This window comes from Triturus cristatus, chromosome 4_2 (assembly GCF_964204655.1).
Source record: "Triturus cristatus chromosome 4_2, aTriCri1.1, whole genome shotgun sequence".
In the NCBI taxonomy this organism is placed as follows: Eukaryota; Metazoa; Chordata; class Amphibia; order Caudata; family Salamandridae; genus Triturus; species Triturus cristatus.
The window spans coordinates 687,957,894-687,984,218 of record NC_140586.1 but is presented as its reverse complement, the minus strand read 5'-3'; the positions used below and the strand labels follow the sequence as shown (position 1 = coordinate 687,984,218).

At 43.6% G+C, this 26,325-nt stretch overlaps 1 protein-coding gene across 6 annotated transcripts in view; it reads right to left on the bottom strand.

Annotated features, from left to right (window-relative positions):
* FYB2 (FYN binding protein 2) overlaps positions 1-26,325 on the bottom strand; it is a 438,738-nt gene that overhangs the window by 289,213 nt on the left and 123,200 nt on the right. For all 6 annotated transcript variants that reach the window (XM_085602511.1, XM_085602512.1, XM_085602507.1 and 3 more), the window contains exons 2-3: positions 15,720-16,275; positions 3,661-3,822 (exon numbers count right to left, since the gene is read on the bottom strand). In XM_085602511.1, the coding sequence (XP_085458637.1) occupies positions 3,661-3,822; positions 15,720-16,275 (718 nt within the window). The remainder of the gene's footprint in view (positions 1-3,660; positions 3,823-15,719; positions 16,276-26,325) is intronic.

Genomic DNA, 26,325 nt, shown 5'->3' with positions numbered 1-26,325 from the left:
CGAACAAGTGCAACTCCCATGTTGCCTTTTGATCTGGGCATCAAAGAAGATGATGTGATGAAGAGCAAAGAGCTTGAGCAAGAATATACCATGTAGGAAGCGGTCGTGTAAAGGAAGGGATTGATTCAGGGCAGGCAAACTCCATGAAACCACAGGGAGGTGATGTCTGCGTCTCAGGGCACACCGTTTGCTGCTTATTCGGTCTCAGGGCCAAGAAATCCATAAATGTTTGCCAACAAACAAAAAGGCACAGGAGCTCAGAGGAAAACATGCGGGGACTGTAAAGATACATTAGCGGTCAGAGCTTCCATTTTATACATAGATAAACCATGAGATGAATGGCAAAACCACAAATAATTGCCATGCAAATCTCAGCAGCCCCTCTTTCACACTTCACTAGAATTATGTGCAGTTCGAATACTGCTCGGAAAGGGTTTTCATGGAACAGCATTATCTGCTATGGAAACCCACTGATGGAGCGTAAAAGATAAATAACGATTGCCTCGATCAATTCTCACTGTTAAGAGTTTTAGGATAATAAACTCTTGATGAATTCCTGCAAAATAGCTTAAAGTAAAAACGTGAGGTTTCCTGCTGCATCGTAAAAGCCTGCGGAGTGTTTTGAAACGTGGAAATGCAAAAACGTAACTAAAGAAAGAGGAAATGTTTATTTACCTATGCATGTAATCACGTGGTTTGAGAATGTAAACTAACATAGAAAAAGTGGTGATAACCTTAAAAAAGTGTCGAAAAATGAATCAATGTCTATGTATTGAAGCAATGAAAAGATTAAAATAGTTTAATTCTGAAAGAATCGTTAGTATGATAATTTACAGCTTATTCTAATGTTGTGAGAATAAAATGTGCAATACAGAATGACACGTAGAAATTTTGTTTTGAAAAGGATAAACATGTAAATAATTATAGTAGTGCCGAATATTAAAATGTAACTTATAAAAGAATAATAATAAGTGGATTAACCAAGAAAATTGAAATACTTTTATTAATTTGTGTTTTATATTAATCATAATGTGGTAATGATCCAGCAAATTTTCTTGTAGGCCTCAGATGCTTTTTTCCCCTATTTGGAAGGCAGAATCTAGCTAAAGTAGTCACATTAAACGCTGTGAGAACTTTTCATAAAGTTTATTTCCTGTGCTCTTGATTCAGCAACACTTTTGCCAGAAATGTACTGATAAAATTACAAACCCAGAGAGAGCGACAGTGAACAAAGTGAATTTTCTTACTTCCGAAGAAAGGTTGGAACTATAAACTAATTGAATTTGATGACATTACAAAATGATTAATTAAGGCTTCTGGATTATTAGTGAGTTATTGATCACACCTGGACTAGCCCACTGTGGATGACCAATGGAAATCATATGGGATGACAAAAAGGATCATTTGTGGGCGTAAACTAACTTTTGGAAGTATAATTGTCCTTTGGAGGAGGAGTCGGGCTGGCTGTCATTTTCTGTTTTCCTGCCTGGCATGCTGTTGCACAGAAATCTAATTTCCCTCAGATGCCAAACTTTTTAACTGAACGTTCCTGAACTACCCTGAACCTGCATTTTGCCAGCTGGTAAAGTGTGCAGGTGGTAATCTTTCGTCTGAAGGGTTTATCGACTAATTCCTGGGGCACGTTGTGCTTCGACTCTGCATAATTGGTTTGTATGATCTAAACGCTAAATCTCAATTTTTCCAATGTATCTCTCTCATTCTCTCCCTAAGCAGCCATCAAATGTTTTCTTTTGTTGAATCTGTATGGCATTCTGTGGCTAATTGAACAAATTGACTGCTATTAAATCGGATTATGAAATGTGATTTCATGTTTCCTGACCATTTAAATTGAGGCTCTAGATAACTTACATGAAAACATTTTATAGAGTAATTTTTGGAGTGAACTTTCTTTTTGTAAGTCTTATGAATACTGGTAATAATTGTGAATTGGTTGACGGTCAATAGCATGTATTTTTGCATTTTTGTTATTCCTGGTCCTCATAAGGAATTGCCTCATGTTCTCTAAATAATCAAGTCCTGTTAGCTCACATAAAAGATCCATTAGAGGACCAATGGCTGTTTAGGTTATGTTATGGGCCCAGAGATTGAAATGATCAGATTTGTAAATTAGTATTGATAAGAAATTTTGCCCAGTCTTCCGCTGCATCACCACCTATAACAAACTTCATTCCTCACGCGAAGAGAGATACGGGAATTGCATTCATATCAAAGACTGGAATGACTAATAAACTGCTCTCCACTCTGACAAGTTTTGATTTTTGTTACCATTGGTGACTTACATCTCCTCATTTTCACAAATGTTCATAGGGGTCATCTCCAGCACATTGGATAAAACACTACGACAATCTATACATTTTTAAAGAAAATCACGAATGGCATTGGACAAGGAAGGCGTATGAGGAAGGACTTGGGGAATATGTAAAATGTTAGTGTGGGCCTACCTGGATTGGAAACGCACACTTGCAACATTCAAGAAAGTTTTGGAAGAAACAAACAAGATTACACAAAACCGGGATTTATTGCAAAGGCATTTCTAAATGTGAACCCCTTCAACATTTCTCTCATGCGAGCCAAACACGAATGGAGGAAACACCCAAAGTAGCCTAAAACAAATGGATGATTTGTAGATTGGCTGTGGATAAAGTACAATTGGTATTCATTTTTATGGCCAGTTTATTTATGCTCATCATTAAATGGACACTTAACTAACAAGTTTGCATATAAATTGGCAACAGCTCATTGTATAGTTCTGGGGAAGAGAATTTAAAGGAGACAGATGGAGAATGAACCTTACTGGTAATGCCACTCAGCTCTCGTTCTCAGCGTTTTTCTTTTAGTTTTAAGGTAATTTTGGTTGTACTATTTAAATATAGTGTAATGTTATGTTTTCAAGAGCAACTGGGTTAAAAAAGGTTGATAATCTGCTTAAATGCGATCTCGTCTCAGAAGTATTTTTTATGTATAAAACCAATCATATGATAGAAGCATTTATGAGTAAAGAGTTTAAAATAAATAGATCATTGTTAAGAGTATTTATGTTCCTGGGATATTTGTGAAGAAAATAGGTTATTATTGCTTATTAATATATGAGCAATTAGATTAGCAGTCATTATGTGAATTGGTGTACATTTGTAAAGTGAACGATTTAAAAAAAGAAATATTTACTGATAGTTCTTAAAGAAATAAAACCGTCATAAAACACAAATGTTAACTTCGAAATGCTGAAGGTTGATCTGGGGCAATTTGGCAGCTATGTTGCATTTTGCAACTTATTTCACACCTTGGAAAACTAGAACACAACTCATATAAAAGAGAGGAGTAAGTGCTTTTCACTGGCAGAAAAAGCTAGCTCACAATATATCTAAAATAGATTGTCCCGGTAAAGAAAAATATTGAAAGAAAAAAAAAATTGCTTTTTCAATATTTTCACCAATTGTACTCCAGTATGTTTTCTGTTGCACAAAAAATCCACTGGAATAGGCATAAAAGGACTAACACGAATTGTTGATCCAGGAAGACCAATCGGTTTTGCCATGGAAAGTCGCTGCGCTTAAACATTTATATTAAAAAGAAAATTCAACTGGCCTAAGAAGTGTTATTGCAAAAGCCTGTCACTCCACATAGTTCCATCACGCTCACCTCTGTAGTAGTCAACCTGAGATAATGAGGACAGAAAGGCTCTCAAATCCACCACTGGTGGCCGCTCAGGTTTCCTTGGCGGAGGGCCAAGCAGCTCAACCTGCGGAAGAGGTCTTATTCGTGGGAACATTTTTTCAAGGTCTTCAGAGACGCTTTTGTGTTCTAGAAAATGAAAAACATTAAGTTTAGCTGCATTAGTGAGCAATCAAGTTCATGGTAGCTAGCCAACAGATTTCCCACAACTTCATAGCAATACAGGTCAAGACGTCATTTCCGAGAAGGTACACATTAAATGAAACCAAGCAGAAAAGCAAATGTACAAAGCAGTTGATAATAAACTGGTAATGCTGTGATGAATAGCCGGAATGCTGCTCTTGCTATTAAGTTTCAAAACATTTGCATACACTCAACTGGTAACAAAATAGATAACTTGTTTACTTTGCACCGCAGTAGAGCCCAGTCGAAAATATATTTAAAAAAAGGATGTAAATGTACAGTTGATTTTTTTTTATTTTTTTTTTTTTTATTTTTTAAACAAAAAAGTCTAGTTCGAAGATTGCAGTGGACTAGAACACTATTGTGCAAGGCCATAATAAAACCTGGTTGACCTCTCCATCCAGTCTATAGAAATAAAACAACTGGATAAAAACACTGCACTACAATCTCCGGCCTTAGGAACTGGACAGGAATTCTTACCAGAGCTATCTTCTGACTTGTGGGAATTGGACAATAACAAAAGTAAACGCCCCAGTCTAGTCATAAGCAGCTAGTGAGAGACTTGTGACCAGGAGGGCCACTCAAAAAGCGGCCTCGCTCCCTTCGTCTCCTTGCACAGTCTCTCTTTCCATTCATCCATTTTCTGTCTTTTTCTCTCCTCCGTCTCTGACCGCTTTCTCTCTACCCAGGCTATGCTCCCTCTCTTTCCCCCTCGAAGCCTTCCCATACCTGCTGCAATTAACCTGGGAGAGCTGAAGAAAGTACACCCGGGGTGATCTGCAGGTTTCAAAACTAGCTGCAAAGGGCTCGAGCCCACCAGAGAAATACCGAACGGAATAAAATACCTGCCCGGCCCAGTCTGACTGAACAAGGAGCCACCCCTTTCTAACACCTCGGGCTCTTGTTAACTCCAGAGTTTGTACATCTTGGCGTTTTTGCAAGCAGTCCATATTGATTCTGCTATAAAACTCACCTGTTCCTTAATAACAATTCAAGTAATTTACTAACTAACCTCCAAATGAGCTTCTTAAACTAGAAGCCTGGAGGTTCATTAAATATGCCCAACTGTATGTCCACATAGACAGATAATTAGCCAACTGGCTCAGATGCACATGCTCCCCATAACAATAGAGGCACACATTCACACTGTAAACAGCCTTTACAACGCAGGCATTACCACGCAATGCCTTTACCACACAAGGCAAGTATATTTAAGGTAAGTGTCTATGTAAGTATGAATATACATTACCTAGCAGCAAACACCACTGGGTAGTTATAGCTAGGTCAGCGTCACAAAACTTTCCAAAAACTGGCTACTTTTTACCTAGTTTGTGAATGGAAAGTTTTGAGGTGAGCCATCAAGCAGGAATCCAAGAAAACAGTGGGGTCCAAAAACACAAAATCTCCATTCATTTTCCATAGACGTTTTTTGAACAGCGCTAGCGCAACAGCTGCAGAACGGATTTTCATCAATATTTGGCAGGAAACCAGAGCTTGGCCCATAAAATGTGCTTTTTGTGATTTGGTGTAAATGGGCTGAGTAGTTTGAGAAAGTAAGTTGCAAAAATGATTGTATATCTGGACAGTTGGGTCGGAGGGACTCTTGTGAGAGTCCCACAAACCCAATTAAAAAAAATAGAGCTTTTTGATTGGCCTGTGGAGCTCTGTTTGCTGGCTGCAGTTACAGGACCAAGTCTTGTCTCCTAAAAAGGCTTTAAAAAAAAATATATAATAAGGGGCAGAGTAGGAATACCCTGCCCCCCTAGCCTATCGGGGTTGGGGGGGAAGGGGTAAAACTGTTCCCTGAAGGCTGTGCGTGCATCCTTGCTCCTTTCTCAGCACTCCCAGAACCAAAAGAGATAACAATAAGCATTTGCAATGCAATAGGTCTCGCATTTACGCAAGTTTATACTATTGGCATTGTAAATGACATTGCCTTTTATTTATGTTGTAAAAACCAAAACGTAAATAAAAGGCATTGTCATTTACAATGCCAATAGCTCAAACTTGCGTAAATGCGAGACCTATTGCATTGCAAATGCTTGTTCTTCATTATCACATCTGAGAGCACTGACAGATATGTATGTCCAGGGTAGGGGGTAAGCTGCACAAAAACCCTTCTGTTTTATTTAATAGCCCACAATTCTGCACCACCTACAATAGGAACATAGGTTACATTTAGGGTGTATATGACAACTGACTTGCCTATTGGTTAACTAAGGGCATTGTCATCGATTCAGTGCTGGTGAAGATATTTTGAAATTCATATTTAAAAACTATCACTTTCAATAAGTACTCTTCAATGCGCTTTTATGATCTGTTGAAAAAAATGTGTTAAATACATTTTTGAGTGTTGAAGAGACTTTGGAATTTTTTTAGATTACTTTTTTGCACGCTGTACATGGCAAATATTTTCACGAACTCGGCTCGTGCACAGCTCTTGGGCTGGAGCTGCCCTTGGCTTGGCTCGGGCTTGGCTCTCTCAGTTAATTTGCTGACTCTGGCACATCTAGTTTTAGCCTTATCCAAGATACAGGCTCCTACTCACAAACTGAGTGCAACAAAACTATGAATAAATTATAAAAACAACAAAAGCCACCCCACTGCCTCACCCCTTACCGGACACTACACTGAAGAAAGATTGCCACAGTGGTGACACGTGTACTCACTGCGACGCTGCAAAGTTCGGCTGCTTTGAAGACTTTCGTCCTGTGTGAATGTCTTTAATAGTTTCACAGCCGTAAAGAAGACTAGGGCTGGGTCTGCTGAATGCTGGCGGTACTGACCCAGCCTGAATCGCCCGGGGACGCGTGTAGGTTTCCAAGGAATTTTTGTTCCATTTACTGCTGCGCTGTGAAAGGCGTTAAGGGAGGGGTTATGTGGTGCCTGAGGCAGATTCTTAGATCTTAATCAGAAAAGCCTCACGCACGCACACCCAGACAGACTTAGATAGAGTGGCACAGACATCCATGCCCATGCACTTTCAAAGAAATACACAAACCCGCACACTCAGCTAGAAGGGAATTCACACACAAAGGCGGCCAAAAAGATCACATTCTGGACTTGGCCCATTTAGAGGGTGCTGGCAATGGTAAAATCGACCAAAAATTATGTTCTCACTAAATGTAAACGCAGGTACGTAGCTTCAGATGGGCTGTAGGGGGCGGGACACCCCCTTATGATTTCTCAGTCGGGTCATGCTGCTGAAAATAAAGATACACAATACCATCACAAAACAGCAGGGGATGGGGAGGCGGTCAGGCCGGGGGCACCCACCTTCCTGTGCAGCTGGCCGGTAAGGATCGCCAGCAGGGGAGGGTCAGGCTCGTTACACTCACATACACATGCCAGCACGGGGTGTCAGGCCGAGCAGGCGCACATGCCAGCAGGGGGTGTCAGGCTCGTTCACACTCACGCACATGCCACAGGGGGGTGTCAGGCTCGTTCATACTCACGCACACATGCCAGCTGGGGGTCGTGTCAGGCTCGTTCACACTCACTCACACAAGCCAGCAGGGGTCTGCCAGGCTCATTCACACTCACTCACACATGCCAGCAGGCGGGTGCCAGGCTCATTCACACTCACCCACACATGCCAGCAGGGGGGTGCCAGGCTCGTTCACACTCACTCACACAAGCCAGCAGGGGTGCCCCAGGCTCGTTCACACTCACTCAAACATGCCAGCAGGGGGGTGTCAGGCTTGTTCACACTCACTCCCACATGCCAGCAGGGGGGTGCCAGGCTCGTTCACACTCACACATGCCAGCACGGGGGAGTCAGGTTGATCACACACACATGCCAGCAGGGGGTGTGAGGCCGATCACTCTCAATGCCAGCAGGGGTTGGGGAGGGTGTCTGCCGGGGGCACCCACCTTCCTGCGCAGCCGCAGCTGGCCGGCAAGGATCGCCAGCAGGAGCATCTTGAGCAGCAGGGCCGTGTGTTCTCCATCCTTGTGGCCATGCGAGGGCTGCTCTCTGCCAAGGTTCACCAAGCAGTGCGGGGCTACGTGGGGAAGATGCACAAGGTAGTCAAAGGGGGGATGAAGGTGACTGAAAGGGCAGGGAGGAAGACAAGAGGGGGTCAAAGAGGAGGCAAGGAGAGGAGGGGAGAGAGCTGTGAGGGAGGAAGAGAGGGGGCCACAGCGGGTGGGAGAACCTGAGCGTGGGCTGAAACGTCGGAGGGAGGGAAAGTGAATGTACGCCATGCGCGCGTTGAGGGAGACGAGTACGCGTGCACTGGCTGGGGGCGGCTGGTGCGTGTGTGTTTGTTGGCGCAGGACGCGTAGAACTCAGCGAGGCAGGTGGTGCTGGAGTTCAGCAGGTGAGAGCAGGCCGAGTCGGAGTCCAAGATGACCAGCGGGTCTTCCCGGGAGTACATGCCGGCCCAGCGACTGCGAAATGTTAGTCGTTGCTTTGAATTGCGCTTGCGTTAGTGGTTTGCCTACCAGGCACTAGGACCGGGGGCTCATGCCGATGTGTTTAGCTGCCCGGGGGCTGCCCCCAGGGTAGCCAGCGATGGGGGTGGCTGGCCCACTTTGGATTACACTCGGGCAAGACTGCCCGTGGGTTTTCTCTCCTTGCTTTCCCCTTCAGCCAGACCGGGTTTCCCGATGGCAGGGATCACAGATCCTTTATCCTGTCCCTCGGGGGGGGGGGGGGATGATAGTGCGACGGCCTAGGGGTACAAGGCACACTGCACGCGATGTGTAGAGCAACACAGCAGAATGGCTAGAGCATGGGACTTTGAAGCTGGGGAACCCAGTTCGAGTCTCGGCACCGACCCTCAAACATCTGGTGATTCTGGGCAAATCGCCTAGCTGCCTGCGCCTAAAAAGGAATTACACTTAAATGAAGAAGGCAGTATAGGGCGCCCCAAGCACCAACCCTCCCGTTCACGAGGCACTATTAGCGGATGTAGCGCGGCATATAGTATGGCGGAGCGCGCATAAGGCTCGCACCTGTTTAAATGTACACATTGAAATGGCGCGAGGGGCGCAAGCGCTGCAGTTCGAGTACTAGGTAATTACCGCAGCATGTTGGTACCAAGGTACGGGTCCATCGTACCTCTCTGGTTTGGTTCTCGTATTTTTGCCGCTGCGCCATAGCCATAGTTCAGCAATTGAGAGCGGGCCGAGTCGGAGTTCAAGATGACCAGCAAGACTTCCCGGGAGTACATGCCGGCCCAGCCGGGGGCCCACAGGAGCCACAGAACGCGCATCCTGGCCATCATTCTACCAGGACCAGCGCTGCAGGGCCGGTCGAAGAGTTCACACAGAGAAGGCTGAGCATGAGCTGAAACGCCGGAGGGAGGGAAAGCGAAAGCGCGCCATGCGCGCGTTTAGAGACATGAGGCTGGTGAGGATGGAAGGGGGACAGGAGATGTGCACATCATGCGTGTTCACGTGCGCGTACACAGGCTCCAATCTGCCAATCGCCCTGCGCGTGCCCATCTCCTGTCCCACTTCCGAGGCAATTCAGTAACAATAGATCTCGCTGGCGACAGCGGTTTCGCGCTGCGTTCGCCAGGCGAGACCTAAAAAGGTGGCATGAAAACTCCACTTTCTCTGTGTGTGGCAGGTGGAGCTCCAAGAGACCAGGACATCCAAAAATAAAAGGGCTCTTACTTTTATTTTGAGTGTTTCAAGAGGCAAAGCCCAGGTAGTGTGAAATAAACACATAAGAGTGATTGCATTTCACAGTGCAATGAGAGGGTGAGGGTGTGGCATTAAGCCAAGGCTGTGACTGGAGCTGGGAAAACAGGTTCCAGGCTCGGAGCTCCAATACTTTTCGGTTGAATTTGTGCCACATAAAACTACAAAAAAGAAATTAAACGATCAGCTGGATTGTACTGCTTATGGACTTAACGAAATCTTTTAATTGATCCTCCTTTTTCTTCATTATTACAAATGAGGGTACCTTCAAATACATAAGTTAAGGTTGTGCATTGTACAAAACATCTCTTGTTTGATTTGATAGTATATAAAGTTGTTCCATCTATAATTATAACCTAGGTCCCATATAGGGTGCACAAGACCCATGACTTGCCTTTCAATTCACAAATAGCATTGTCATCAGAGCTGGGGCAGGAACATTTCTCAGCTCATGTTTAAAAACTATGACTTATTAAATACTTGCGAGTGTTAATTGTTTTTAATTTGAAGACTCCTTACTATATTTTCACATGAACTGTGCCACATGATTGACATTCCACATATTTTTAGGGCTCAGCTTGTGCATGGGCTCTTAAGAGATAGAGTCAACCCTTGGCTCAGTTGTTCCCATTAATTTGCTTGCTCACCCACCTCTACCTTGTGCCATAGTCAGGGCCATTGGAATGATACAGCAGGAGAGTACCTGATCATGTGTCAGAGTTGACTTAAGCAGCAAGAAACAACAAATTATGCAGCGTAATGTGCATATTTTATGGTATTATTACTTGAAATTTTGTTCATTTTCACACAAGCTAGCACAGTCTGGACAAATGTCTCACTTCATTAGTACCAATTCAACACCAAATACTGCAACAGAAAGGTGTACAGTCAACCTTTCTGTAGGGACTTCCACTTCGCAGCAATACACGTTGTTGCGGTTTTAGTAACCTTTGATCCATTCAAGGTAGAAACTATGTTTTTTGGGATATAATCTGTAGATATATATCAGATAATGGAGTATGTGGAACAAGCAAAAATTCGTGGGTATGTGGAAAATGCCATAGCCTGAAAATCACAGAATTCAAGTGGCCTTGACTATAGTACAAAGGTGTGAGTATTCTTTCAAGCAAAGGTTTTTGTACTGAAAGATGACGTTTCCAGTAAAAAAACTATCCTTTAAGACATTTCCCATTGTATGTTTGCTGTACAGTGCAACACACATATAAAGTTTAAAAAATATGGAGACTTTTAAAAGTTGCTTCACTGTCGCACCTGCCTTGAGGCTACATAATATTTTGACTCAAATCCCTGCCTATAAATGTTATTAGTTAGGGAATTGGCTACAACCCCAAGGGTGGTTGTATGGAAGGATGGAATGAAAATACAGTTGGATAGAAAGAAGGTTAGGAGAAGAAGGGCAGCTATGGAGGTGAGATATTAAGGAGGGAAAGAAAGGAGGGGCAAGAATGGGACATGAAGTAGACCGAATAAAGGAAGAGGGGAGACCACATTGGAAAATGGACAAATGAAATAAGAGAAACAGAAAGGAAACAAAGATGGTAGAGTAGAGAAAAGGAGAAAACAAAAATATTTGGAAAGAAAGAAAATATACGAGAAGAGAATGGAGAAAAGTAGTAAGGACAGGAATTATAGATGAGAGTAAAGCTTTGGGAAAGCAAAGGAGAGGGAGGGATTTGAGTGTAGAGAGAAAAGGGAGCATGCATGGAGAGGTTGAGCTATGGAAGTAAGATAGAAAAAGTAAAAAAGCACTAACTGATGAGCAAACTAAAGAAAGGGTAGGTAAACATAGAAAGAGGAAAAAGGGAGGAAAAGAAGGAAGAACAGAATTTGGGCAAAAAGAAAAGAAAATTGCAGCCCGCCATTTTGTTTAAATAATATTTAAGTAGGGCATCTTGATTGGGGGTGGTTACCCTCCCGAGCCCAAATGGGCTCCATCGCCCAGGGTCACACACTATTTTAGGGGAGTCGCCAAGCCCAAATGGGCCCCGGGGGCATCATCTCCTGAGACCATAGAATAAGTAGAGGGAAGAGGGCACAAGGCTCGCCATTACAGACCCTTATAAGGTCCTGGGAACCCCATCCATGGCCAGTTGACAGACTGTGTTCCAAGGAGCCAGACCTGGGATACAGTAGTTTCCTTGCCCGCATCAGTGTGGGCAGGGAAATGTGTTTACTCCCACCTGGGAGCATTTTTAAATCTCACACCAGGTGGGAGCATGCATGCCTTCCCTGCACGTGTTATGGAGGCAGGGAAGGCAAGTCATATCTGCTCTCACCCAGTGGAAGCTGTGTAAATGTTCCTGCCGGGTGCAGACAGGGAAACATATTGCTACCTCCTGGAGGAAGCATACGAAAAGAGCTGCTACCTCCGGGTGGGCCAATGCCGGCTCCTCCAGCATGCAGAGAGCCATCTGGGGCCCCAGGGGCCCTGGGACTGCCCCCACAGCCCAAACAATATGTTTTGTGGGAGCCTGGGGTGGAAAACGGGGAAACCACTTAGATTGGAAAAGGCTCCAGGGGGGAGGGGTCCTCAGGGCCCATTTGGGCTTGGGGAGGTAGACCACACGCCATCCCCTTCCTCTAATATGTTTGGTCCCAGAGCCTCTTGCGGTTTGAAGCAGTGAGTCGAGCACCCCCCTTCCCCAATGCATTTTTTGCCCCAGGTGATGAGGTACCCTGGGCCAAAAGCTGGGGAAAGGGTAAGAGGTGTGGCGCAGTGGCCAGGGCGACTGACGCCAGACGCTGGGGATCACGGTTCGATCCCCGGCACCGGCGGCAGGGGTTTGCTCAGCACCATGTGACTTTGGGCAATAGCTTGCTTAATCTTCCCAACGGCCCCCAGCGCCGGGAAACCTGCGGGTAGCTGTGCGCTTTACAAATACAGGATTATTATTATTATATTATGACACCCTTATCTATTTGCCTGCAAGGGGGGGGTAGTATGCAGGGCCTGGTCCCATGCTATGCACAGCCTTCGGCATGGGACCACTTTAATTGTATGTACATATCTTTTGAATGTATTCACATTTATCTTTTGCACTCTGGAAAAAAGAAGTTGCACCTAGTATAGTTCTACATATATTAAAATAATAATTATACTGACACCTTGAGGCCTAATGGGTTTTAGTGCTCAAAATGCAATGGGGAGAGGATGTAGCCTTACCACTAGAGCAGCCGACCTCGAAGAGGGGGAACCGGGTTCGAGTCTCGCCAACAACGCTCAACATCCTGTGATTCTGGGCAAATCACTTAATCTCCCCATGCCTAACAAAAAATAATGTGTCGTTATGTAAAGCGCTCTGAGACCTAATATCTTCGGGTCTTAGTTTGCGCTATATAAATCACCTTTAAAAAAATATATGCTTCCTAAAGGCTAACTCTCAGCTAGTGTCAAAGATCACAAAATTAATATTGCACATGCTCAAATGGCAAAGAAAATACAGTTTACACGTGGCTGTATTCAGGAAGCACATTAAACATTTTGCCCATAAGCAGTTAAGAAATGTGTAAGGCGTGCAGTGTGGGGCAACCTCATGAGTTGTGGCAGACTTGGAGACATTCTAAGGAGTGCACCTATTTCTCCAAACACAGGCTTTAAAATCTCCCGAGCCTGGTAGCACTAGACAGCTGACTGGCAAAGGGGCAAAGTACAACATGCCCATCACTTCCTTGGTGGGCATTGAACATGCCACACACCACCGTTCACGTAGAGCATGAGCAGTACTGTACTTTGTTTATTTCTGCTCGTTAACTATGGGCTGAAAAACGCTCCCGCCCCAACCCACGTGAAGAACAATCTGGGGAACTGAAGTCCCAGGCCCGCCCCTTCATTCAAAAGGCTCATGGGAGGAAATGCATATTAATTAACAGTGAGAATGGAGAACTGTGCTGCAGTTAAACTCTGTGAATCAGCATCTGCAGTCTGGGAACAGGGTCGCAGCTATCATTGCTGCACCAGGTCAGGAGCCCAGAAGTGCCCAATGAACCCCGACAATTGCTGACCTTTACTTCCCCAACAGAAGTCAAAGGGCTTTGCTTGCACCATCATCCTCTTGCCACACTACTGGTCGGGAAACGATAACCTCCAAACCCGCCATAAACACACTGCTCACTGTGTGTGTGTCACTGCAGATTTAGTGAGTCTGTTCTTTAAATTCAATGGAAAAGGGCAAAAGAACAAAACATATCATGCACCACCTTTGTAGGTATGTTTTGCCATTTGGATTGGTTTCCGGGGTTTCTGTTGGTGGTAGTAGGGAGCTGCTCGCAGATCTGATTTTCTGTTTACAAGAAATATAGTGGCATTTTCAGATTGATAGTAAATATTGCATTCTCCCTACTTTCCACAGAATTCCAAGAGCAGATCTGAAATATATGGTTTTTCAGAATTTCTTTTGTATTATTCTTTGCATTTTAAGTACGCGTGTAAACAAAATTATGACAACTATTAGACATATTTTTCTCCAGTTTGCCCACCACAGTTGTATGTTTTCAGACAAATGGCTGCCTAGACCCAGAAAACAAACTACATCCTCTAAAGTACTCCTCTACATGCATACAAAGTAAGCAACTACTTTTTGTATAATCGACAGCTCCATTTGAAAAAGCTGCAGGTGAGCCCTCAGGATTGATCGCAAAGCATTGCACTTAGCTAACAGTAATCATCGTCATGTTGGCATCAAGCATCCTTCCATTCTCGGGTCCAGGTATGCAACATCTATCACACCCCATTCCAGGGACTTTTAGGCACAGGATTCTATTGAGGATAAAGTACCCCTGCTGTATATTATAAGGATATTGAAAGTCACTGAGGAGTTCCATAACTATAGAGAGAAGGAGGCCGAAGTCCAAATTCCTCATCAAGTTATGGAACTTTAAGGTGACTTGCAATATCCTTAATATGTACGCCAGGGTGTACTTTGTCCCACATAATACATGGTCACCATAACCTTTACCACAAACCACTTAAGAAGTTGGTGCATAGCTCTTTCACATTACAGAATATAAATAAAACCTCTAGGGCAAAATTAAATACAAAGAACCTGCTAGTTATTTGTTGGAAACAGATTTTAGACACATTTCAAAACAACTCATTAAAAAGTTGCACTGTGTGTTGAAACATGCAGAAAGATTGGAGCTTTTCTCTATCTAAGCAGTGCAAAACAAACATGCTCTCTCGGCTGGTCATTGTCAGCTAATAAATAACGCAGCGGTAAGAAAAGCAATGCTAGTTTTCGTTGCTTTAAACAGCTGCCTCGTGTATGCTCCGACCAGCCTTTGACCTTGGCTCCTAGTTCTGCCAGCAAGTATTGTGTTGTCAGAACTTGTCTGTAATATATTATAATAAATGAGTCCTGGTGTCTTTTCCTTGTAAATCGGCAACTGGGTGCGTCACAAGTCGCTAAGTATATAGAAATTAAACTCTGGTATTTATACAGTCATTACAGAATCCTATACATAATACATAAAAAATATACATAGGTACCAGTGAATTACGGAGATGTTTTTCACCGAGGAGATCTGAATGATGCAAAATAGAAAACGAGACTGAAGCTGGAGCGGTCTATGATGTCACTCAGAACCCAGAGATGAAAAACCTCACCGTAATTCACTTTTTACACATCTATAATTTTCTGTTATGTATAGCCCCCCAAAACATCTGCCCCTGCCTTTAGGTACAGTGCAGGGGCAGAGGATAACAGGAGCTCTTTGCATAACATGCCCTCTCCTCCCTGATGCAAATGTGATAAATATCTTACCTGCTATCCTTAACCAAAACCCACCACCTTCCGGTCTTCCTTCCCCCTCCTGCAGCTGTGTTTTCTGCTTTCAGTCAAAGCAGACAAGCAGAGCTGTGCTGACAGGCTGTCAGAGAGCCCCGTCACCTGGTTTAGAAGACCTTTATGACCTCACAACAGTTAATAACCAGTTTTGCTATCCACTGCTGTGATGTCATAGCAAGGAGTTATAACTTTTAGAAATTGAAATAAACAATAGAGGCTCTCTATGTGAGCCATATAATACAAGTTCACTGCATAGCTTTTACTGTGGCCAAAACTGAGATTTGAACTGATATTTTTAGCAACATATTCCACTTTTACAAACTCACAGTCATAGAAATAAATAAAATATTGTAATATCAAAGTGTTCAGATGGCAAGCCTTACTTACCTTCATGATATTGCAAGGGCACCTTTTCCTGATCAACTTCTGCTGATCTAGAGGATTGATTAACCCATTCAGGGTGTGAGTCCTTTTTCCTTTCTATTGTGTGCGATGACGAGTTCTCCCAAATTAGCAAGGTATGTCTAAATTGTTGATCAATCGTAGTTTCTGGCTTGATATTGTCTTTTACTTGATGCTCCACAGTTGTGTCAATTCGGTGACAAGTCTGTGGCTCAACCACAGGAGAAGCACTTTCATCCTTCAATAACAGTAGTTTGTTGACTCTTGGTTCATCTATTTTGTTCTCCGTGTCTGCTTCACCTAATTTCACACGGGGCAATGCAAAAGATTTTGGAAGCAATGCTGGTTTTGCTAAATAGTTCTGTTCATTAGCATTTATCTTTCCATTTCCAAGGTTTTTTTGGTTAAGTGCTCCCGCTGGAAGATACCTCTGTCCTTTTGTGCTGGCCATCTGATGATTCGGTGCAGGTTGTGTGGTGTTGGCAGCCTTGGACATCTGTTGAAACATTGCTCGGCGCGCTCTGAAGTCTAGCACTTCTTCCTGGAAAAAATAAAAATTGTAATTATAATTCTGGAAGTATGTACAGTCATGGAGGACTAAAAAGGTATGAACAAAGCAATACAGCCTGGGTGTAGAACATGCCAAGGCTTCCATTACCCACCTGAGCGCCAAACCACAGCGCGCAGTCCAATCACAAGGCTGCATTGCATCACTGTGATTGGCTCAGGGGAGCCTGGGTGCTTGATTACAACGATGCATTGTAGCATTGTGATTAGTTTGGGGGAGCCTATACCACTTCCTTCTCCAACAGAAGCCAGGAAGAGGAAGGAAGAGAGGCTCTGGCAGGCCACCCAGCCAGACGAACGGCAAGTAAGTGTGTTTTTCTTTGTTCCCCATCCCACTACCAATTTGCGGGAGCAGCCACAACTGTAGCTTCTGGGTATCAGCCCTGTAACTCTGGCTTTGTTGACAAATCCAATCAATAAAACTAAGTTGCCAAGCAGAATACTTTAAATGTTTCAAATATGCTACGTATGCCTGCCCTTCACCCGCCTTCTTCAGCAAACCTGGGCACCAGGGGAAACAACTGAGCTGGTTTGAGTCCAAGCAGTGTAGAATCTGTGAATAATATCGAATACACTCATTTGGAACACCCCCAAGTACCATCCACACTGGATTTCTATTAAGAAAAACTGAGGCTTTTTAGATGCCAAACAGGGGTTTGTGTCCACATCAAATTTAAATTGTACTTAACCATTAAGTGTACATCAAGACAAGAAAAGTTCAAGGTATCAGTGATACAGGTTACAATAACAAAGTTAAAAAAGCATACTATTTTAACAGTGAACAATACATTTTAAGGAAGATACTGGTGCAACACACATAGTTGGTTCTCGGAGTGCCCGAGGAAAAATAAGGGCCGGTCCACATAATCCGATATTGTAGGCTCAGAATCAAATAAAATGTAATAATGTTTGGGAGGGGGGAGGCGTCATCGCAAGGACACACAGTGAGACAAGAACCTCCCCTCCCCCCCCCCCCAGTCCCGAGCTGTCCCAGGAAAGCAAGCTGCAAACTGTGTCTATTCTGAACCTTCGCAATAATGACCTTTGCCATTGATGGTCTATATGCAGCAAATAGGGCACATCACCAGAGCTAGTTTGCAGTAGGATAAACAGTCTGATGGTGGTTTCCAGAGTTCGGCCACGTCACTCTTCAGCCTCTGATCCTCAAGAAAAGCACCTTCAGCCAGATCTTATCAAGAAAAACATCTTCAACTATATCCTATCAGACTTGGTCGCCCTTGTAGGAGGGGTCAAGCGGGTAGGCCTGTCCAGGGTTGTGAAGCAAGCCTTGGCATACGACAACAATAGTATGCTCATACCCTGATCACATTTGAGACCACCCATAATTACCTGCTGATTAAACATTGCATTGGGGTTATACCATATCGACAGCCATGGTCACTTGAGGGCAAGTTTTATATAGTTCTTGATATATGTGAGGACCAGTACATTGCGGCACGCAAAAAGTGGACAACCGGGGGCTGAGAAAAATAGTCTGTGACAAAAAATGGTTTTCTTTGATTTGCAGGCCAGACGCGGATGCATAACCCTAAACACCGGCACCGTAAATTGCAGCGGGAACTCAATGTGTATTATAAATTTCAAGAAACACCGCTTTAGGTTTGCCTTCCATCACGGAAACCAAATTAAAAAGAGCACCCACCGACTGTATGAGATTAAAATGCCTTGTGGCAATACTGGTAGGCGAAGAGCTCATACCATCAAAGCAAACCCCCATACTGGAAACTGGATACTGTGGACAACATATTAGCATTAACATAAATAGGTCTCAGATTGCCTTACTCTTTGTGTCGCACACCACAACATGGGAATAGTTAATGCTCATGTCCAAAGGCATCATAAAAGAAGAAAAGGAGGTTATTAGACTCAATAGATTCCTAGGTGTGCGAGCTAAAAAGACAGTCAGAAGCATGGAGAAATGCTGCAATCTCCAGTTTACCAACCTGCCCTACCTTCTGCACCCTTTCCAACAAATGGCGGTTCAGGAAATGGATAGGCACTTGCATACATTCTTGTCGGACCCCTCTGTGGCAACCAAAGGGCACAGTGCATTCCCCATTCTGGCCAAATCGGAACCTACCAGATACATTCAACTGCAAAAAGTGCTTTATGGGTGTTTATTTGGTGCCTAAGGGTTTTGGGTACAGTTGCACTGTTGATAGGAGCCTTGTATTCCAATGTAGGTCTTGACTTTACAAAGCATGGTGTGATTTATGAGTCAAGGATTAATCTGGGGAATAATGGGGGATTGGAAATAAGATTCACTATGACATAAAAACTAAGCTAGCACAAGCTGAATTCTTCGCTGAGACTATTAGGAAAGCAGAGAACTCTTCCCATGGAATGTTTAAAATTGTAAAACAGCTTATTCATCCCAATGCCTGTCATGCTAGGATTCCCGACTCCAAGGAACTCTGTGATAAATTGCCTGTTTTTTTGTAGAGAATCCTGAAAACATTCAGGGCTCAGTTCTCACTTTTTTTGTTTTGTTTTATATAGCGCTAACTAGACCCAGAGATATCGGAGCGCTTTACATGAGCACCAGTTACGTTACATACGGACACACATTCATTTTTGTTAGGCACAGGGAAAATAAGTGATTTACCCAGAATCACAGGATGTTCAGCGTCCCAGCCAAGACTCTAACCTGGTTCCCCAGGTCCGAGGTCCACCGCCCTACCCATTTGGCCACATTCTGTCAGGATGTTTATAAACCTAATATAAAATGCACTCTTTCCAGTTTTGATGCAATCTCATTAGATGAGTCTTGGATGGCGATCCTTCGGTGCATAGCTGGCTCTCAATTAGCCACCTGCCCTTCAGGTCTCCTAGCTCATACTATCGATCAAATTAATCCTGCACTCAAGCATGTTTTTAACTTTACTCTTACTCATGGATTGGTTACTAGTTATTGGAAACAGGAAGTGGTTATCATTCTATTGAAATTAAAACCTGCTGCTGATCCAACTATATTGGAAACATTCACTCTTTTGTTACTTCCGGCAGCAGCAAAGGTCCTTGAAAATGTGGTTAATTGCCAACTAAGTGCTTATTTGGAAAGAAACCATTTACTCCATCCCTCACAATCTGGTTTCTGTTCTAATCATAGCACAGAAACAGCTCTTTTGGAGGTAGCTGAGGAAATTAATTCTGTCTTGGTGAAGGTCAACACCCCCCCCCCCCCCCCAATCCTGCTGGATTTGTCAGGAGCTTTTGATACCACCTCCCATCAGCCTCTATTATCTAGATTAGCAGAGCTGGAGCTAGGTGGGGCAGCCCTGAATTGGATTCAATTGCTCTTAACCAACAGAGAACATGCAGTGTCCCTCATGGTTCTTCATTGAGCCCTACATTATTTAATGTGTACATGACACCTCTAGTGTATATCATGGAAAAATATTGGATCAAAGTAATTTTTATGCCGATTATACCGAACCCGTCTCCTCTTTTGGGAAATAAGCTCTAGCCGAGCTAGTTCATTTCAAACAATCCTTGTTAGATGTTTTCATCTGGATGAACAGGAATTGAATAAAGTGAAGCACCGCCAAAACGGAGATCTTAGTACCCGGTGGCTCAGTTTCTACTTGGCCCAATGACTGGTGGCTCTGGAAACTAGGATCCCTCCACCTCCCAAGTCGGTGGCAAGAAATGTAGGAGTTACATTTGATAACACTCTTTCCTTCAGCCACCAGATCTCTACTGTTGCAGGGTTCGGTTATTCCACATTGCGAGCATTAAAAAAAAGACACTGGAATCTTCCCCTTAGATGCTCAGAAATCCATAGCATATGCTGCCATAACTGCAAGACTAGACTACTTGAATGTTCTATATCTGTGCCTCTTTGCGTATCATCTTGGAGAAGTGTGGCTCAATGGTTAGAGCGGCAGAGGTCTGGCTCGGACCAGGGTTCAATTCCCGACTCGGCGGGTCTTGGCCTCAATTTCCCCGGACCCGATAATTCTCGCCTCGGTGCCTATTCTAATCATGGGTCCCACTCTGCAACTCTGGGCAACAGCTTGCTTAATCTCCACAACAGCCACAACAGCTCTAGGATGCCTGGTTTCACCTTGGGGGTGCCCAGGAGTGGGCACTTCACAGGGAAATGCCAGGAAGGGTTCCACAGCGGTATGTGCACAGCGCCTGAGAGACCCTTTCGGGGGTGTGCGGAGCACTATATAAATGCACTACATTTACATTTACACATTTACATCTTAATCAGTGTACAGGTGCAGCAGCTAGGCTGATTTGGGGGGTGGGGGGGCGGTTGCCCAAATCTCATTTGGTCCAACTATGTCTGACAGGACTTCACTGGCTCCCCATCGAAAAACATTGTTAAAGCATTGATTATTGCATTTCGGGCCTTTTCATCAGTTACCTCAAGATACTTTTGAATCAGACTCCTAAATGGTAAAGGTCACAAGCAGCCTCCGGGTATCAGCCCTGCAACTTTGGCTTTGTTGAAAAAGCTAATCATTAGAACTAAGTTGCTAAACAGAATATTTTAAATCTTTCAAATAGTTGACATTTGCATCTCCTTTATTTTTCAGCAACCCTGGGAGCCAAGGGAAACAATTAAGATGGTTTGAACCAAAGCATCTGAATCTGTAAAAATATATCCTAAACACAAACAGTTTGAACACCGCAAAGCACCAACCAAACATGAACAGGGATTTCAATTTAGAGAAAAACTTAGGTTTTTAGGTGCTAAACTGTGGTTTGTGTCCCCCTAATGAGAACAGTGATGATGGAAACAGTTTTTCTTCTACCTAGCCTCCAGCTTTCCATTAATTAGTTCTTTTTACTTCACAAAGTTTGCAAAGTTTTTAGGAACACAGCAGAAACTATGAACCACAAAAGGGTTTTCCAGAGAAAAACCATGTACAAAACTCAAATTCCAGTAGGAGAATTTGTAAAAAAAAAATCTGACAGTTCATCTACATAAACCTATTCTGTCTGACTTTCACCTGAAGGGAAGTCAAAATAAGCGGAGAAACATTCCGGGCCACATGTATGACCATTTTTCGTGTCCCTAAATGGGAAATCAGGCCATTTGTGATGCTAAAAAGGTTTGCAACATGTATCAAACTGATTTTGCGAGTCGGTAATTTGTTACAGATTCGCAAAATAGGTTTTGCGAGTCGGTATTAGGAAGGGGCATGCCAAGGACATCCCTTCCTAATAGCGAGTCACAGGGGGATGTAAGATTGTTTTGTGACCGCAGTTGCAACACAATTCCAGTTACCACCAATTTCAAACTGATAAGGCAGTGGCAGTACCGTTTGTGATTGGCAGCAAACATATTTAAGAGCAGGCAGTGGTCCCATGGACCACTGCCTGCTCTCAAAAAATGTAACTGAAATGTTTCATTTTTATTTTTTCAATGTATCCCATATTCATTTAAGGAAAATGGGCTGCATTTCAAAACAAAAAAGTTGCTTTATTGAAAAAGCAAACAAAGACATGGGTATCTGCTGTCCCCAGCAGCCCACCATCCCAGTGTTATTACCCATTCCCAATGGGTCGCAAATTGAAACCTGCCTCATTAATATTGATGAGGCAGGTCATTTGCGACCCAATTGGAAATCGCTAAATGTGTCTGAGACACAATAGTACATTTCTTTTTGCGAATAGTCATTTAAAAGTCACGAAAAATCGCAAACTGAAAGTCACAAAACCCTCTTAAAACTTGGTGTGGGAAGGAGAAAATTAAGAACTTCTGATCTATGCAGCGATCAAAGACTCATCGTATACAGAGTATATAAAGTGATTTATGATTGGTCAATATATACAAATACGTGGATCACTAGTCCTAAAGGAGATTTAGGAGGTTGAAGGCACAAGCCCCAAGTGTAGCATTTGCTGTGATAAACAGCAATGTATTTAATTCCAAAGTGTGTTTCTGACAGAGACTTCATACATGGAAAACACTCTTCTGTCCAAAGTTTCATATATAACTGAGTAAGGAAGTAGATGTACGATAGTTAAAACCTGCATACTTAAGTATCTTTTCTGCATCCACTAAAATGGCCCACATTCTGTCATTTAGGTTCAAGACAACAGCAATCAAGCGGCACACAGATCTGTTATTGTCAATAAATAGTGTACCCCTCCATGAAACACAGAATAACCATAAAGTACTCTTTCAATAGCTTGGGCAGCTAAAGGTCTACACCTAGATTTTTACACTGCAGGTTAATTAGTTGAAAAAATGAAACAGCATTAAGTGAGTGTTGATAAAAGGAACTCAGGTGATCTAAATTCAATACTGATGACATTTCTATTACAAAAATAAAGACATGGGGCATGTACATCTGGGGTACAGAGTAGTTGCATCATACCAACTCTTGGCTCAATCTAAATTTAAAAAGCTGATATTTTCACCACCCCAGATCCACCTCAATGTTGCATACAGGGAGATATTTGAGAGGTGATTACACGTAGTTCATGATGAAGCTGCCAGACACAGACTTATGTGCAACTTTAGACGTGGATGCCCTATGCATGAGCATACCACAAGAGGTCTCACTTCAGGTAGTAGTGGCCCTACATGGAGAAACAGAATGGAACTCAATAACATTAAGGAGCTTTGTCCTGGACTGCGTGCATATGGAGCTAACGAGATACCACTTCCAGTTTGAAGAGGGCTTCTACCTACAGACACACGGATCATCGATGGGCAGTACATTCTCCCCCGTCTGTACGTCCATGATTTTGAACAGAACAACATATATAGCATAAACCCATTCATCAATATCATCAAACTATGGAAAAGATAAATCAACGATGTTCTAGTCATCTTGGGCGGGGAAGAGATGGAACCTCGAAACTTTGTGAGATGGCTGAACTCAAGAGATACGTTCCTGAGATTCACTATGACCACCAGTGCAGAATCAATCACTTTCCTAGACCTGAGGATCCAGTCAGAACATAATGACCTTAAAACTGAGATTTTCTACAAACTGGTAGATGCCACCAATCTGCTCAGGTATGACAGCTTCCACCTATAGGCCCTAAGAAATCATTTGCGGATTGGCCAGTTTCTCAGGCTCTGAAGAAACTGTACAGAAAGGTCTACCTAGGACGGCCATGCAGCTCTACTGAAATGAAATGAAAGATTTATAAAGCGCGAGCAGCTGCCCTGAGGCGTCCAGGCGCTAAAGAATAGGATGAACCTTCTGCTGAGGATGGTCAGAGGAGTGAGTTGTTATTAGTTAAAAAGAAAGGTTTTTAACGGTTTACGGAAAGTTTGTAAATTTGAGTTGGACCTTAGATATAAAGGAAGAGAGTTCCATAGTTTGGACGCATTCTAGGAAAAAGATCGACCTCCTACTCTAGATCTTCGTATCTGGGGACAACGGTTAGGGAGGCTTGAGAAGAGCGAAGCTCTTTCTTGGGATGGTAAGAGGTGACCAGTGAGTGGTTAATTACAGGTCCAGATTTCCAGAAAGCTTGGTGAGTAATGCACATGGCCTTAAACCTAATTCTTTCTCTGACAGGGAGCCAGTGCAGAGTTTTTAGACCCGGCCCTATCGGAGTTCTGCGGGGAATTCCAAGAAGTGTGCGGGCTGCACAGTTTTGGATCCGCTGTAGTTTATTCAGGCAGTATTCAGGAGCCCCTAGATACAAAGCGTTGCTGAAGTCTATACGGGACTTAATCAAGCCCTGAATAACTACATGTTTGGCCTCAAAAGGAAGAAGTGGGAGGATTTTTGTCATCATCCTGATGAGCCCAAAACATGTTTGGTGACTTGTGTATTAAATGTTAGGGATTTATCTAGCCATATTCCGAGACTTTTTATATTATCTCTGGGAATAGGAGGGGCACCTAGGCTGGGGGGCCATAGTAGTTTTAAGGTGGAGGGGGCCGATGGCCCGAGAAGCATGAGCTCGGTTTTATCCCCATTGAGCTTTAAGCATGACTTCGTCATCCAACTCTTTATCTGCTCCAGGCAGGAAAACAAGCTGGTCTGTGCTTGCTGACTATTCTTGTGCGCAAGAGAGACCACTAGTTGGGTGTCGTCCGCATAAGTGACGATCTTAATTCCATGCGGGCGAACAATCCCTGCCAGTGGTCTCATATATGCGTTGAATAATGTGGGGCTTAATGAAGAGCCCTGCGGTACCCCGCAATCCAGAGGCTTGCTTGAAGAGACTAGAGCTCCTTCAAAGACTCGGAAGGTACGATCTTTTAAAAAGGAGGTAAGCCATGCTAGTGCTTCTCCTGATATCCCTAGACTCAGGAGGCGGCGAAGGAGGATTTTATGGTTCACCGTATCAAAGGCGGCGCTCAGGTCCAGGAGGATCACTGCCACTGATCCCCCCTGATCTAGGATCCGCCTTGCTTCCTCTGTGACTGCCACCAAAGCTGTCTCCATACTGTGTTTAGGGCGAAAGCCCGTCTGGGTGGAGTCCAGCAGATGATTACTCTCGAAAAACCTGGTTAGAGAAGTGTTGATGTGTTTTTCGAGGACTTTACTTGCCCAAGGGAGCAGTGAGATAGGGCGGTAGTTGTTGAGGTTGCCAGGATCGAGGTTGGATTTCTTCAAGAGTGCTCGAACTCTGGCATGTTTCCAGGTTGATGGGACTGTGCTGGTCACTATTGAAGTGTTCAATAAATCCAGTAATGTGGGAAGGATTACCTGGCTGACCGAGGCCAGCATATTCGGTGGTGCAGGGTCGCATGGAGAGCCAGATTTTATTTGGTGCATCAAAGACTCGAGTGTTACTGAGTCTAATTGTGGGAAGTGGGCTAAGGTCTTATGAGGCAATTCCTCTATTTCAGCTACTGGATCATGTCCTTGGAGGAGTAGATCAGAGTCCATGTCCGGGAAAGATGTATAGATTTTATTTACTTTAAGAAAAAAGAAATCAGCCAGATCGTTACATCGGGAGGATATATTGGAGTTGGCAATTAGTGGGGGTGGGAGCGTAGTTCGACTTTTTACCACTTGGAAGATTTCTTTAGATTTACATTTGGCTGACATTATTTTGTTATTATAATAGATTGGGTCAGTTTTAATGCTGATTTGTAGGCTCCAATAGCCTCCCTGTAGGTGGCTTTGTCCGTAGCAGTGTAACTTAGACGCCACTTCCTTTCTAGCCTCTTACAAATGCGCTTTTTGTCTCAGAGTTCTTCTGAATACCAGGGTGCTGTTTTCTGAGGACTTTTGGAGTTAGTGGTGCAGGGCGGTGATATGGTATCTAGTGAGTTCATGATCCAATTGTCGTATTCACTGTTACCTTTAGAGGGATTGCCGTTAAGCACAGGCCTGGTTTTGATGAGAAGGTTGGTCCAGTCATCCAGACATAATTTGGACCAATTCCTCATTCTGCGGGGAGCATGGGAGGGTGATACGCATTTGTACGAAGTCCAAGTGGGAGGGATCAAAAAGTGGTCAGTCCATGGGAGACGACTAATAGTGCCACATGTTAGCTGTGGGCAATTGCTAAAAACAGGATCTAATAAATGGCCTTTTATGTGCGTAGGGGTGGGGACAAGCTGCACTAGTTCAACTGCCTCTAAACTGGCCATCATCTCTGTGGCGACACTATCCTGTGTGTTATCAAAATGTATATTAAGGTCGCCCAATAATGTGAAGTTTGCGGGTGAAATAGTTAGTTCGGCCACAGCAGAAAGTAACGCTGTCTGGAACTGTTTGAGTGCTGCAGGGGGGGGGGCGATAGATGAGAATGCCAGTGAAGCTTTTGTTAGGGGAGAGTTCCATGACAAAGTACATTCTCTCACTGTCTGCGATGGACTCCCTCCGGTAGCGACAGTAGTAAATGTCTTTATAAATAATAGCAAGACAAGAAAACTAGAGAGAACTCTATATACAGGACAAGTAATCAAAAAAACTAACAAACAACCATAGGGACTCCTTGCTACAAACGTACAAGGAACCGGACAACGACTGACTGTCACCACATTTGGAACTTATTCCAATCCAATGAAAAAATGGATTTTACGTCACTTGAAAACCTTGACCTCTGCTTCGATGGATTT